The sequence below is a fragment of the Hoplias malabaricus genome, chromosome 2, assembly GCF_029633855.1.
Source record: "Hoplias malabaricus isolate fHopMal1 chromosome 2, fHopMal1.hap1, whole genome shotgun sequence".
Lineage (NCBI taxonomy): Eukaryota > Metazoa > Chordata > Actinopteri > Characiformes > Erythrinidae > Hoplias > Hoplias malabaricus.
Window position 1 is genome coordinate 38,411,872 of NC_089801.1, and position 15,933 is coordinate 38,427,804.

The window sequence follows — 15,933 nt, forward strand, 5'->3', positions numbered from 1 at the left end:
GTGTGTGTGTCTGTAGGGGTCGTTTCCTCTCAGAGTGTGTGTGACGAGTCCACGTGGCTCAGCTGGTGCAGCTTGTCCAGTTTAAAGGGACAGTATGAGTCAAGGACATCAGTGGAAAAGGAATGAAGGGTCAGCGGTGTTTTATTAAGGGGGTTAGTTGGGTGAGACATATATGTTAAATGCAACATTTCATATGCCCTGCCTCATAAAGGACACTAGGTTTTCCTTAGACCCTGGGAACTGACAGGAAGGAAATCTATGGTCATTTGAAAGTCATTCTTCTCCTGCCATGTTTCCTTTTGTGCCAATCCTTGTACGTCTTCAGTTCCCCCTTGTTTGCTCCCATCTCTCACAATGCCACCAACACTATGGCTGAGGCTAAGCGAAACCAATGTCCACCATGCATTGCTGTTATTTCGTAGTCACCAGACAGCTCAATGCTCCAGAGGATGGCACCAAATACCTAGGTCCGTCACATCCACCATCCCACCCACCCACAAGGCACTCTTTTAGGACTCCTGGCTTTGGACAGTGAAGGCATCACCAATTTAAAATATTGGCTGTGCTGGGGACTGTCACAAGTCCCATGGTCCATGAGCTACTCTGGCACAATATTGGCTTAGTCAGTCTATCAGGCTGAAATGGCTATGGTCCCTCCAACTTTGGCCCACTAGGTGCTATCTTCACATCTTCTTCACATAGGCGATTTCAGGGTCATGTTAGCAACAGATCATTTACTCTGGACCTGACAGTTGGTGGGTCTACAGTGGTCCCCTCATGTTGCCTTTTCAAGCTAAACCCAGCTGGGTTATTTGGGCTACCTGCACACCAGGCATAGTGTGTTTCTGGTTTGTGTTTCTCTTGGCTTTCCATCTAGATGTTCACCATGGGAGACCACAGCCACAGGGCAATGGACCACACAAGCCCCTACCTATTGGACTGACCCCTCAGTAGGAAGAGTGGCATGAGAGGTTTGTGCAGAATAAATGTCCCCAGCTGTGTTTTTGAAGCAGTGCTTTCCTCTTTGGCCAACAGAGGGCGACATTGCGTGTCCAATTAAAAAAAAAAAAAAAAAAAAAAGCTGGACAGCGACCCGGTGCTGAATCTATGTTAACGTGAACTTTTCTATCTTAAAGGGCAAGGCCACCGAATGATCAGAATTCCTGCATAATCACATAAGCTGCAGTGGCTTGTATCTAGTTACACACTGCTACATTTTCTCCTCGTGAGATATGCCATGTTGTGTTAGTGTGAAGTCTGAAATGTCCCCCTGAGTTTCCCCTCCAGTTTACTCCTGTGGAGACAGTAAATTTTACAGGAACATACAGTGAATTATACATACAACTGCTAAGAATAGCAGTTGTTTTTAATTAAATGTTAAATTAAAACCCCTAAGGAAATAGTTTGTGATTACAACATATCCAAGAAAATCATGATTTCTCAAAATGACTAATTATCACATCAATAAATCAATACAAAGTGTGAATGTGAAGTACAGAGAAGAGTAGGGTGAATGTGGAGTACAGAAGGCAGTAGGGTGAATGTGGAGTACAGAAGGGAGTAGGGTGAATGTGGAGTACAGAAGGCAGTAGGGTGAATGTGGAGTACAGAAGGGAGTAGGATGTATGTGGAGTACTGAAGGGAGTGGGGTGAATGTGGAGTACAGAAGAGAGTAGGGTGAATGTGGAGTACAGAAGGGAGTAGGGTGAATGTGGAGTACAGAAGGCAGTAGGGTGTATGTGGAGTACTGAAGGGAGTAGGGTGAATGTGGAGTACAGAAGGGAGTAGGGTGAATGTGGAGTACAGAAGGCAGTAGGGTAAATGTGGAGTACAGAAGGCAGTAGGGTGAATGTGGAGTACAGAAGGCAGTAGGGTGAATGTGGAGTACAGAAGGGAGTAGGGTGAATGTGGAGTACAGAAGGCAGTAGGGTGAATGTGGAGTACAGAAGGGAGTAGGATGTATGTGGAGTACTGAAGGGAGTAGGGTGAATGTGGAGTACAGAAGAGAGTAGGGTGAATGTGGAGTACAGAAGGGAGTAGGGTGTATGTGGAGTACAGAAGGGAGTAGGGTGAATGTGGAGTACAGAAGGGAGTAGGGTGAATGTGGAGTACAGAAGGCAGTAGGGTGTATGTGGAGTACTGAAGGGAGTAGGGTGAATGTGGAGTACAGAAGGGAGTAGGGTGAATGTGGAGTACAGAAGGCAGTAGGGTGAATGTGGAGTACAGAAGGGAGTAGGGTGAATGTGGAGTACAGAAGGCAGTAGGGTGAATGTGGAGTACAGAAGGGAGTAGGGTGAATGTGGAGTACAGAAGGGAGTGTGGATGCAAGTATGGAAATGTGTTCATCTTAAGCTCAGGGTCTTAGACCACTCTCTCATTGTTGTAAACAAAAACTGTGTCAGTGTTCAATTACTTACGGACTCTGCTGCATGTATCTACATACTGAAGCAGACTGTGTGTGTGTCGACTGTGACCCTCTCGCTTCATTTCCAGCTCTGTGTGAGGTAGAGGAGAGTGAAGATGAAGGTCAGTGAAGTGTAAAGGCGAGTGAAACATAGGAACAAGCCTCTGAAGTAAATCATTTAAAAGTGTGTAGCTCAAATGTCATCGAGACGTGAGGAACCACAATCACGTTCCACTTAATCACATGTACCAAAGTGTGTGTGTGTGTGTGTGTGTGTGTGTGTGTGTGTGTGTGTGTGTGTGTGAGTGTGTGTGTGTGTGTGTGTGTGTGTGTGTGTGTGTGTGTGTGTGTGTGTGTGTGTGTGTGTGTGCACGCACACAGTAAGAGCCACACAGATTAACACAACTCTACCGGACATCTCCAATTCAGCCTGTTTCTGGTTCATAAACTCCACTCCAACTCGTCCAGTTTTATTGGATGAAGTTCATCAGTCCAGAGATCACAGTTCCACTGTTCAGCGCCACGCTGGGGGGCTTTTTACCCCTGTAGTCTAAACTGACCACAGCACACAGCATCCTCACTCAAGACTTTACTTTTTTTTCTCACAATTTCTCTCTCTCTCTCTCTCTCTCTCTCTCTCTCTCTCTCTCTCTCTCTCTCTCTCTCTCTCTCTGAGTATGTAAACCTCCAGAGAGCTGCTCGTGTGCAGTGATGATGAGGATGAGCTAATGTGGCAGAACCCTCACTGCACACAGCCCTATGGGCACACACACACACACACACACTGGAGGAGCACTGCCAATTGTCTTTCTTGCATTTACGCACTTTTTTCTCTCTCGCTCCTGACAACGCACTCAAGTTGGTCACTCTCTCTTCCTCGGTCACTCACTCTCACTCTTTAATTGTCCTCTGCCCTCTCTTTCTCCCCATTCTTCTCTTCCTTATTTTTTCTCCGCTACCCACTTGAGTTTGATCACTTTCTGGTTCAGCTGTTCACTCTTACACTTTCTCTGCCTCTTTCTCTCTTAATTTATCTCTTTCTGTCTCTCGTTGATCTTGCTCTTTTCTCTCTCTGACTCTATTTTCTCTCCCTCTCTCTCTCTCTCTCTCTCTCTCATTCTTCAGTAGCTTAGTTGGACTTCATGCAGTTTCCTCGTTATGGTAAGCATGCGTCTTTCTAAGTTCCAGTGTGTGTGTGTGTGTGTGTGTGTGTGTGTGTGTGTGTAAGAAGCTCTGTAAGTTTGTAGGTGTTAGTATCGTTTATCTCTAAAAGCTGAGAATATCACTACTAATGTACAGCTCAGTAAAGACCATGGCTATGTCCTAAACCGCATCCTTCCAGACTGCACTTACTACACCAAGTGTACACTTGACTTGGAAAGTGTTTCTAAGTATGTTGTTGAGCGCAGAGGCTTGTGGGTAAAACCTGTGTGTTGAGGGGTTCCTCACAGTTTGAAGTACAGAGCGGACACTTTAACACTCACTGAGCTGCACACTTTCAAGAGGGACTCTCCATGTTCTGAAAACAGAGGCTCCTTGAGGATTGCTGCTTTATTGCATTGCCGTCTCTACTTTTTTAAGAAGTCATCATGTTAGACATTAGAACATTGCTGTGAGGATTTTATTGCATTTGGCCACTGTCATTAATGAGGTCAGGTTCTGATGGGGGATGATTTGTTCCTCACACTGTTTCATTCTAGAGGTACTGAGTAGGGCTCCCAGTTCCACTGTTCCACAGCACTGTGTGAGTGTATAGTTTTATTATATATGTATTTAATACTCTCTCTCTCTCTCTCGCTCTCTCTCTCTCTCTCTCTCTCTCGCTCTCTCTTTCTGTGTTTGTTTTTCAGAATCAGGATAAAAGTGTTGTGGACACAGCTCCAAAATTACCCCCCAGGAAATTGTTACACACTCCGCCTCATGCCCCGATACAAGACAATGGTAAAAACTCAATCAGCGAGAGAGATGGTAAGCTTGTATGTGTGTGTGTGTGTGTGTGTGTGTGTGTGTGTTTGTGTGTGTGTGTGTGTGTTTTTGTATGTGTGCAAAATTGGAATATTGCTGTGAGGATTTGATGGCATTCAGCCACATCATCTGGATTAAGTACAGGATGGCGAACCCTATCTCCAGAGGGCGCAGTTCCACTGCTGCACAATGTTGCTGGGGCAGGGGGGTCTGTTGCAGTAGGTGGATACACCCCTCTAGTGACACTTGGCATTGGACATGGTGACCTAAGGCTTGTTTAAGCTGCTCTCATTTAATTTCAAGCTCTTATTTATGTGTGTATATATGTAAGATTGTGTGTGTGTGTGTGTGTGTGTGTGTGTGTGTGTTTGTGTATGTGTGTGTGTGTGTATACTGCTCTCTTATAACTAATAAAATCCAGGATTTGTCACTTTTTAAAACCAGCAATGCTTTGACACTAAGGTCAGCTTTGTGTGTGTTTGAATTGACCTTAGGTTTTTGTATGTAAATTGTGTGTGTGTGTGTGTGTGTGTGTGTGTGTGTGTGTGTGTGTGTGTGTGTGTGTGTGTTTTTAGACACAGAGGAGTCATCTTGTGCTCGGCTCAGACCGACTGTAGGCATTAATTAAATGATTCACTTGACTGAGCACATTAACGTTTTCAGCACAGTGTGTGAGTGTGTGTGTGTTCGCGTTGATTATTTAAGAATGCCTGGAACAAACCAAAAGCCTCCAAGATGTTGCATAGTGCCAGCAGTGGTGTGGAAATAAATGACTGATTTGTGGCCATGCACACACACACACACGCAAACTGACTTGTATACAGAAGCCTGAAAAAAAGCATTCGGATGCTTGGCTGATATTGGTAAAGTTAAATGTTGCTGATCAGGGTATTTATAAAATGTTTTAGGAGATTATGTGAATTCTGTCTTAACTGCGTTCACATTGTGGGATAACCTGATCTGGTTCATGAACAAGATTTTTAACGCAAGTATCAAGTAACCAAATCTGTTTGATTTCCGACTACCCACATATACACAGCATTAATAGCCAAACACATACTTTCACTCTGATCCCACCCCAAATCCAGAACTATTTACCTACACTCTCACAGGTGTGGTGGGGACAGGAAGGGACTGGGCCACTGGTCTGCATGTGCTATCAATGACCCAGTCCCATCCGGACTGTAAGGAATTCTTGAAGCTAGGAAGGCAATCTGAGAGAAAACTATCAGCATGACAGACGTGGGATCCTCCTTTCCAAAAAGGTTTTTAGAGTTAAGATCATCTTCTTTGTTCTAAGATGCTTTTGAGAAACCAGTCCTGGTCTGTTTAACACTGCAAAAACTCAGAATCTCTGGTGAGATGAGGTTACTTAAAGGAACACTAGGTGAGATTTGGTATTTTTGCTTCTGGGCTCCCCTGCAGTTGCAGAGTGTAATTCATTTTTACAGCGCTATGCTAAAATCAAGTGGAAGGGGCTTCCTACCCTCCTCCATACCGTATAGTGCAGTTTCTGTAGCACTGAGCTCAAATTCTCCCTATCACAGCACAGTGGAGCATCACAATGCTGTTCAGATCATCAGGAGGTCAGGATTTCAGCCCCTGGTGACGCCGACCAAACCCGGACATCTGCACCTTCTGTGCACTGGGTCAGAGGAGCACTGAATGTTATTTTCCAGGAGAGTTAGTGTGTTCCACTCAGGAACGTGGTGATTATACAGTATCATGGGGCATTAAAGCTTTGAATTTCAAACGAGTGTCCATTGAACCAAGCTTTATGTCTTCAGAAATTCAAATGGCCTTCGATGTGGACTTCACTGATTCAGATTCAAACTCAGAGCTGAGGGGGGATTTGTGTCAGGCTTTGTTTGAGCAACTGAAATAATAAATCAATTATACAAAACACTATCTGCAGTGTGTGTGTATGTGTATCAGGTTTCATTCACATAGTGGGGACACACTCACAATTTGGGGACCATTTAGCTGGCCCCTAAAGCAAATAATTACATTTTTAAAGTGGAGAAGTTTTAAGGCCAGTGTTGTGGTTTGGGTTAAGTTTAGGTTTGTAATGGTTATGGTAGGTCCCCAAAAATGAATGTAAAGCATAGTAATGTTTCAGAGTTCATGTGAACATGTGTGTGTGTGTCCATCCCATGAAAGTGTGAGTATGTGTGTGTCATAGAAAGTTATGGGAACAGATTGTAGCTGTAATGCTCTCATGAATAAAATAGAGCTTACCAGAGGCTGAGTAAGAATGTGTGTGTGTGTGTGTGTGTGAGAGAGAGAGAGAGAGAGAGAGAGAGAGAGAGAGAGAGAGAGAGAGTGAGTGTGTGTAGGTGCATATGTGCATAAAAGTCTTCCCACATATTCCTTTCTTCCAAATGCCTGGATGGGGAAATATGTGTGTCTTTGTGTGTGTGTGTGTGTGTGTGTGTGTGTGTGTTTCTGTGAGCACACCTTACACAGAAGCACAACAGCATCCCTTTGATCATACTATAAAAATCAGAGTAAACTGTGATAAACATTTATGTATCCTGTACCTTGAGGGTTGTATGGTTTATGTGTGTGTGTGTGTGTGCGTGTATTTCAGTAGTGCATCTCTCATCACAGAGGTTATCCCCAGTATTGAGAAATGGACACAATGAAACTCAACCAGAGAACCATACAGTGTGTGGAACAAGAGCACAACACAGGTATGAGAGAGAGAGAGAGAGTGTGTGAGAGAGAGAGAGAGAGAGAGAGAGAGAAAGAGAGAGAGAGAGAGAGAGAGAGAGAGAGAGAGAGAGAGAGAGAGAGAGAGAGAGAGAGACACTAAGCAAAAAGGATATATCCAGGTGTTTTCCCTGCGTAGTTGTGGCTGAGTGATTTTTTTTTTAAATGTGATCGTTGTTTTTTAGCTGCTGCTGCAGTGTGTGTGTGTGTGTGTGTGTGTGTGGGTGTATGTCTAGTCTTCAGTTGTCTCTTCAGGAGTTGAATGGCTGGCTGACTGTAAAGGAAGCGGAGCTTGAGGAACCATGGCCTCTTGGGGGCGATCTGAAAACGCTGCAACATCAGAGACAACAACACCAGGTAATAGAACACACACGGACACTACTTTACAAACGAGTGTAGCCGAAAACAACTTCCGGGGTTTGAAATAAACAAGTCATAATCTCAACCTCAGATGCTCTGCCTACATAGATATTGAGTGTTATAAAAAATAACAGCTATCGTTTAATGGACATCATGAACAGCTAGTTACGCTGTGATTGGCTGATCACACGTTCATATTTACACTCACATATTTATGCTCACTGTAAACAGCAGAACACGTTTCTTTTGTAGTTTTTCGAAGAGGAGCTGAACTCCAGGACATCCTTTGTTCACTCTGTATTGGAGGCTGCTCAGGACTACATCTCACGGCACCCCCTAGTGGAGACCACCAACCATTGCTCTGGTAGTTTGCCCATGAATACACAACAAATAGCATCATATAAATCATATGCCACGCTGCACATTTGCTGTTTATGTAGCTCTGTGAAATTAGCGGGATTCGAAGTCTGAAGATGCAAAGAGTCTAGTTTGGTGCAGTTAGCTCAGAAACTGACTAATGTCCCTTTTCCACCACGTGTCAGGCTCTACACGACTCGACTCTATGCGGCTTGGCTTGGCACGTTTAAAGCTTGTCACTTTTCCACTGGTAGGGCTCCTCCGCGAAATGGACCCGGTGACGTTGCAAAACCCCGTCTCTAATAGGAATAACTGGCTTTTATAAAAACCACAACAATTGTGTTGGAAATGTTAGGCGCTGTTTACTCATAATGTATTCATGTGTTGTTTTTGATTTTTGGGCTGAACATGGCTCTGTTCAGTTTATACTTGTTGCATGTTCGGCTTTTCACATTACCACTTCCTTCACAGTAATGTTGTACAAATGTTGGCCAAAGCAACAGTGCTATCCACTTGATAAGTGTGACTCCACACGTGACTTTTTGCCATTTCTGGAATAAAGAAGGAATAAATCGAACAAAAATAGAAGCAAACGTGTGTCTTTGGCTGCACAATTTGTACATTCACAGCTCATTCTGATGTGTGTAAGCTGGCGTGTGGACTGACTGGGCTGCTCCATCTCTAGGAGCACAGGAGCCGGAGAGAGAGAGAGCTGTGTCTCACGCAGTTCTGTCTCTGGGAGCCGAGGGACTGCATAGAGAGAGCCGTGTCTTCCGCTCACAGTCAGTCCAGGTGTTGTAACCAGTTGTGCTACAGGCAAAAATCTACTATAACAAGTATCAAAGATTTGTACAGAAAATCAGTAGATTGTGTTGCTGTCTTGTGTTTTTTTTTTAATAACTCAGCAGAAGGTCTGCAGAGTCGCTAAATCTAGTTGGCCATACTGAGCAGCAGTTTGGAACTGGTGTTCTGACGAGATGTGCTACCTGGTCAAAATGTGCTGCCATAATGTAGTGGGACTCTGGTAAGCTACAGTGCCTTTTGAAAGCCCCCTTGAACTTTTCAACCTTTTGCCACATTCCAGGCTTCAAACACAAAGATATAATTTTTTTTATTTTTTGTGAAGAATCAACAACAAGTGGGACACAATCGTGAAGTGGAATGAAATTTATTGGATGTGTCAAATTTTTTTTAACAAATAAAAAACTGAAAAGCGGGGCGTGCAATGTTATTCGGCCCCTTTATTTTCAGTGCAGCAAACTCACTCCAGAATTTCAGTGATTATCTCTGAATGATCCAATGCTGTCCCAAATGAATGAATGAATGATAAATAGAATCCACCTGTGTGTAATCAAGTCTCCATATAAATGCACCAGCTCTGTGATAGTCTCAGGATCCTGTTCAAAGCGCAGAGAGCATCATGAAGACCAAGGAACACACCAGGCAGGTCCAAGATACTGTTGTGGAGAAGTCCAGTAGATACCAGTAGATACTGTTGTGGAGAAGCCAGATTTGTATACAAAAAGATTTCCCAAGCTTTAAATATCCCAAGGAGCACTGTGCAAGCAATCATATTGAAATAGAAGGGGTATCAGACCACTGCAAATCTACCAAGTCCCGGCCGATATGTTTGGCGTAAAAGCAACACAGCTCATCACCCTGAACACACCATCCCCACTGTCGAACATGGTGGTGGCAGCATCATGGTTTGGGCCTGTTTTTCGTCAGCAGGGACAGGGAAGATGGTCAAAATTGATGGGAAGATGGATGGGGCCAAATACAGGACCATTCTGGAAGAAAACCTGTTGAAGTCTGAAAGAGACCTGAGACTGGGACGGAGATTTATCTTCCAACAAGACAATGATCCAAAACATAAAACCAAATCTACAATGGAATGGTTCACAAATAAATGTATCCAGGTGTTGGAATGGCCAAGTCAAAGTCCAGACCTGAATCCAATCGAGAATCTGTGGAAAAAGCTGAAGACTGCTGTTCAAAAACGCTCTCAGTAGTATATATCCTACACCTTCTGTCAAACACCTCTGTGAATGATTTATGACCCCTTGATTTATGACCCCTGATTTATGACCCAGGTGACAGGTCAGTACAGGATGTCCTTATATGGGCTTCCCCTCACACCTACACCCCACCCCTGACACCCTCACCCCCCAACATATTGGGGGTGTGTTGTGTTTGCATGTGTTATTTAAAATGACCCTGTGGATTTCTATGGCTAAACGCTTTTTAAAATGTCTACAGTGTGTGTAAATCAGTCTCTTTTAAGAGAATCTGCAGTTACACCAACTATTAGTTCTGAAACCAACGTTGCTTTTGCGCCAAGGAAGAAACGGCGTGGTAAAGCATTTGGTAGCAGCCCTCGCGAATATTTTAGGGATGTTAAAATTAACCTGTTTGATTCTCGGGCTTATGACTGACAGGTCAGTACAGGATGCCCTTATACGGGTTTCCCCTCACACCCACACCACACCCCTGACACACCCACAGCCCCCCATGTATATATAGTTAGCTTGAATCCTGTGTTTGTGAGAAAGCCTATACCGACACTATTTGGAAGTCGCAATGGAGTCCTACATTTTCGGTAAGTGTTTAAACTACAGATTTCTACCTAATTTTTTGTCAGAATTTCGGTGATATAATATTTTCTTACCCACTTAACAGGGTTTATCTTGTCTAGGTACATCTGAGTTAGAAACCATCCGTGCCATTAGGAGCATTGAAGGTTTATCACAACTTTGTGAAGGTATGACTCTGCTCTTTATTATTTTATGTGTCTTTTTTGATTTTAGTTGTTATTCATGAGATTATTTTTTCATTTCTTCAGAAACTGTGGATGCTACGGGGTATTTAAATCCTCTTGGTAGGTTGTCTGATACATCTTATAACTCATGGTGTTATATTTTGATTGTGTGTCGCAATAGTGTGTAATTTATATGTTCTCTGTAGTAGGGTTGACACGTTTGGTTGAAGAAACAAATCTCTTAACACCGCCAGGGTTTGAAGTTGTTCCCGGCACCTCTGCCGTTGTTGAACCATTGGATGCTACGTACGCCAACAACGACCAAGCGCCGCAAACATTTACGCCGTGTTTAACAAGCAGTCCTACCCGATCCAATCAAAGCGTCCCAAGGGACATCAGGGTGCCTGTTCCACAAGGAAAACGTGGTAGTTTTGGATCTGGTGGTGCTCAAACATCGCGCTCAAGTAGTGGTAAACGTCTTAGATTGGACGATATCCACAAAACAAACGGTAATAAAAACACAATTAAATATTATTTGTATTATTTATAACATGAGGTTTGTGTGTTAACGAGTGTTTCATTATTTGATCTGTTCATAGATTTGGACATTTTCGATCTGTCGGTGTATGAGGACTGTGTTGATCCTGGTCTGTGCGCCGCTGGATGGTCTGATGAGTTATTTAAAACATGGAATGATAACAGCTTTACAGTAAAGGAGGACAACGGTGCTGCTGTTGTGCCGAATGATGTGTTAAATGATGCTCTGATCGAACCTGGGGACTCTGTTACGGATGAAATAAAATCCAATCAAGATCACGAACAACAACAACAACAACAACAACAACAACAACAAAACCAGGTGGGGGGTTGTAATTGTGCTAACAACCCTGTTGAGCTAATAACGTTGATGAGACAGATGTCACAGGAGATCGCTAAAATCTCTATTGAACAGCGTAGGCAGGCTGCTTTAAACCGCAGGCGTGACAATATTATTCAGAAACAGGTTGAACGTATTGAAGCCTTGTGTAAAGAACAAACAGCTAATGCCAATTTAGTTAAGGATATTCATGGTTTGTGTAAGAAACAGGTTGCGCACAGTGAAACAGCGTTAGAATTGTTGTATAAATTAAACAGACTTTTGCAGTTAAAAAAATCAACACGGATCCCTGTTGCAGGGCCGTCTTGTAGATAATAATAGTTAATATTATAATTGTTATTATTATTATTATTGTGTTAATAATATACAGTGGTTTTTTTTTTTTTTTTTTTCAAGTATGTGTTAAATAAATCAAATCATTAACGTACATTCAAAAGTAATAGCATTATTTTAAACCATTGACATTTAAAAACCAACAATTTGTGTATCGAAAACCAAATAGGTCTAAACAGTCATGGCATCTACAGATTTTGCGCGTGATGACCCAATATATGAAGCGTGGAAACAGTTGTCTCCGAGTGAAAAAATGCTTTGTCTTATGGACGAATATGATATGGGTATTGAATCGCTTAGCAACCAACAAGACGTAGACATACAAGACAGCGATAACAGTAACGCACATGGCTTATCACAAATTACACTGGACGAATGGTTGACAAACACTAGTCAAACATCACATACACAACCGGTTAAGCGTTGTAGATATGATAGTAGTGGCGAACAATCAACAGATTTTGCATGTGATGACGCAACATATGATGCTTGGGGGCGGTTGTCTCCATGTGAAAAACTACACTGTCTTATCGAAGAATGCGACATGGCTATAGCAGACCTAGAAAATGATATTCAAAATAATACACAACACATAAACAATGAACAAACAGGTAGTGCTGTGACAACACCTAGACATTCAGCATTTGACCCAACAGCTCCTAACTTTGGTTTATCTGACGGTAATATAGCAGAATTGGTGAGAAATGGTGGTGTTGTAGACGATTATACCATAGTGTCTAGGAATCGGTTTAACAGCGTTGTGCTTCACCGGATGCTGAATTTACATGATGCGCCATCCACAGACATAGCTTCATACACGTCCTATATACACGATGTGTTGTCAGAAATTGTGTCATTCTCCAGGGTCTTGGCTGGTGATGGCGGTGTTGTCGACATCACCCTAAGAGGTAGTAGTTTAACATCTGATGTAAACACGGTGTTGTCTTCAAGGGATGGTCACGTGTGTAGCCAATGTTTATCTGTATCTGTTCGGCTATAGGTTCTAACGTGTTATGTGGTACATGCGGATTCAGAAAAAGAGCAATGCAGATTGCAAAACACAGATTGTTTGAGATGTTTGTTGGGCAGAAAAGATTCAGTCTGTTCCTTTTGATCACCTGATCGTGTGCTAGGTCACGCACCTTACGACGAACACCACCATTTTTACCCACGACTATCGAGACAGTCAGCGCCAAACTCTCATCCGTTTTAATACTGTTGTTGCTCTGCATAACCCTTTCAATAGCGTCTGAAAATCTGTCTACACTGTAACCATCCCTTGAAGACAACACCGTGTTTACATCAGATGTTAAACTACTACCTCTTAGGGTGATGTCGACAACACCGCCATCACCAGCCAAGACCCTGGAGAATGACACAATTTCTGACAACACATCGTGTATATAGGACGTGTATAAAGCTATGTCTGTGGATGGCGCATCATGTAAATTCAGCATCCGGTGAAGCACAACGCTGTTAAACCGATTCCTAGACACTATGGTATAATCGTCTACAACACCACCATTTCTCACCAATTCTGCTATATTACCGTCAGATAAACCAAAGTTAGGAGCTGTTGGGTCAAATGCTGAATGTCTAGGTGTTGTCACAGCACTACCTGTTTGTTCATTGTTTATGTGTTGTGTATTATTTTGAATATCATTTTCTAGGTCTGCTATAGCCATGTCGCATTCTTCGATAAGACAGTGTAGTTTTTCACATGGAGACAACCGCCCCCAAGCATCATATGTTGCGTCATCACATGCAAAATCTGTTGATTGTTCGCCACTACTATCATATCTACAACGCTTAACCGGTTGTGTATGTGATGTTTGACTAGTGTTTGTCAACCATTCGTCCAGTGTAATTTGTGATAAGCCATGTGCGTTACTGTTATCGCTGTCTTGTATGTCTACGTCTTGTTGGTTGCTAAGCGATTCAATACCCATATCATATTCGTCCATAAGACAAAGCATTTTTTCACTCGGAGACAACTGTTTCCACGCTTCATATATTGGGTCATCACGCGCAAAATCTGTAGATGCCATGACTGTTTAGACCTATTTGGTTTTCGATACACAAATTGTTGGTTTTTAAATGTCAATGGTTTAAAATAATGCTATTACTTTTGAATGTACGTTAATGATTTGATTTATTTAACACATACTTGAAAAAAAAAAAAAAAAAAACCACTGTATATTATTAACACAATAATAATAATAATAACAATTATAATATTAACTATTATTATCTACAAGACGGCCCTGCAACAGGGATCCGTGTTGATTTTTTTAACTGCAAAAGTCTGTTTAATTTATACAACAATTCTAACGCTGTTTCACTGTGCGCAACCTGTTTCTTACACAAACCATGAATATCCTTAACTAAATTGGCATTAGCTGTTTGTTCTTTACACAAGGCTTCAATACGTTCAACCTGTTTCTGAATAATATTGTCACGCCTGCGGTTTAAAGCAGCCTGCCTACGCTGTTCAATAGAGATTTTAGCGATCTCCTGTGACATCTGTCTCATCAACGTTATTAGCTCAACAGGGTTGTTAGCACAATTACAACCCCCCACCTGGTTTTGTTGTTGTTGTTGTTGTTGTTGTTGTTGTTGTTCGTGATCTTGATTGGATTTTATTTCATCCGTAACAGAGTCCCCAGGTTCGATCAGAGCATCATTTAACACATCATTCGGCACAACAGCAGCACCGTTGTCCTCCTTTACTGTAAAGCTGTTATCATTCCATGTTTTAAATAACTCATCAGACCATCCAGCGGCGCACAGACCAGGATCAACACAGTCCTCATACACCGACAGATCGAAAATGTCCAAATCTATGAACAGATCAAATAATGAAACACTCGTTAACACACAAACCTCATGTTATAAATAATACAAATAATATTTAATTGTGTTTTTATTACCGTTTGTTTTGTGGATATCGTCCAATCTAAGACGTTTACCACTACTTGAGCGCGATGTTTGAGCACCACCAGATCCAAAACTACCACGTTTTCCTTGTGGAACAGGCACCCTGATGTCCCTTGGGACGCTTTGATTGGATCGGGTAGGACTGCTTGTTAAACACGGCGTAAATGTTTGCGGCGCTTGGTCGTTGTTGGCGTACGTAGCATCCAATGGTTCAACAACGGCAGAGGTGCCGGGAACAACTTCAAACCCTGGCGGTGTTAAGAGATTTGTTTCTTCAACCAAACGTGTCAACCCTACTACAGAGAACATATAAATTACACACTATTGCGACACACAATCAAAATATAACACCATGAGTTATAAGATGTATCAGACAACCTACCAAGAGGATTTAAATACCCCGTAGCATCCACAGTTTCTGAAGAAATGAAAAAATAATCTCATGAATAACAACTAAAATCAAAAAAGACACATAAAATAATAAAGAGCAGAGTCATACCTTCACAAAGTTGTGATAAACCTTCAATGCTCCTAATGGCACGGATGGTTTCTAACTCAGATGTACCTAGACAAGATAAACCCTGTTAAGTGGGTAAGAAAATATTATATCACCGAAATTCTGACAAAAAATTAGGTAGAAATCTGTAGTTTAAACACTTACCGAAAATGTAGGACTCCATTGCGACTTCCAAATAGTGTCGGTATAGGCTTTCTCACAAACACAGGATTCAAGCTAACTATATATACATGGGGGGCTGTGGGTGTGTCAGGGGTGTGGTGTGGGTGTGAGGGGAAACCCGTATAAGGGCATCCTGTACTGACCTGTCAGTCATAAGCCCGAGAATCAAACAGGTTAATTTTAACATCCCTAAAATATTCGCGAGGGCTGCTACCAAATGCTTTACCACGCCGTTTCTTCCTTGGCGCAAAAGCAACGTTGGTTTCAGAACTAATAGTTGGTGTAACTGCAGATTCTCTTAAAAGAGACTGATTTACACACACTGTAGACATTTTAAAAAGCGTTTAGCCATAGAAATCCACAGGGTCATTTTAAATAACACATGCAAACACAACACACCCCCAATATGTTGGGGGGTGAGGGTGTCAGGGGTGGGGTGTAGGTGTGAGGGGAAGCCCATATAAGGACATCCTGTACTGACCTGTCACCTGGGTCATAAATCAGGGGTCATAAATCAAGGGGTCATAAATCATTCACAGAGGTGTTTGACA

General features: G+C 42.4%; 2 protein-coding genes across 2 annotated transcripts; one reads left to right on the forward strand and one right to left on the reverse strand.

Moving 5' to 3' along the window:
• Positions 1–9,854: 9,854 nt before the first annotated feature.
• Positions 9,855–11,748, forward strand: LOC136676604 (uncharacterized). Its single transcript, XM_066653714.1, has 5 exons — positions 9,855–10,397; positions 10,494–10,559; positions 10,641–10,676; positions 10,811–11,065; positions 11,156–11,748. The coding sequence occupies exons 1-5, from the start codon at positions 10,379–10,381 to the stop codon at positions 11,746–11,748; spliced, it is 969 nt and encodes a 322-aa protein (XP_066509811.1). The 5' UTR covers positions 9,855–10,378.
• Positions 11,749–12,619: 871 nt separating this feature from the next.
• On the reverse strand, positions 12,620–15,907 carry LOC136676613 (uncharacterized). Its single transcript, XM_066653725.1, has 7 exons — positions 15,365–15,907; positions 15,203–15,268; positions 15,086–15,121; positions 14,697–14,951; positions 14,063–14,606; positions 12,885–13,131; positions 12,620–12,667 (listed from the first exon to the last, which is right to left on the reverse strand). The coding sequence occupies exons 1-7, from the start codon at positions 15,381–15,383 to the stop codon at positions 12,620–12,622; spliced, it is 1,215 nt and encodes a 404-aa protein (XP_066509822.1). The 5' UTR covers positions 15,384–15,907.
• Between the last annotated feature and the right edge of the window lie 26 nt (positions 15,908–15,933).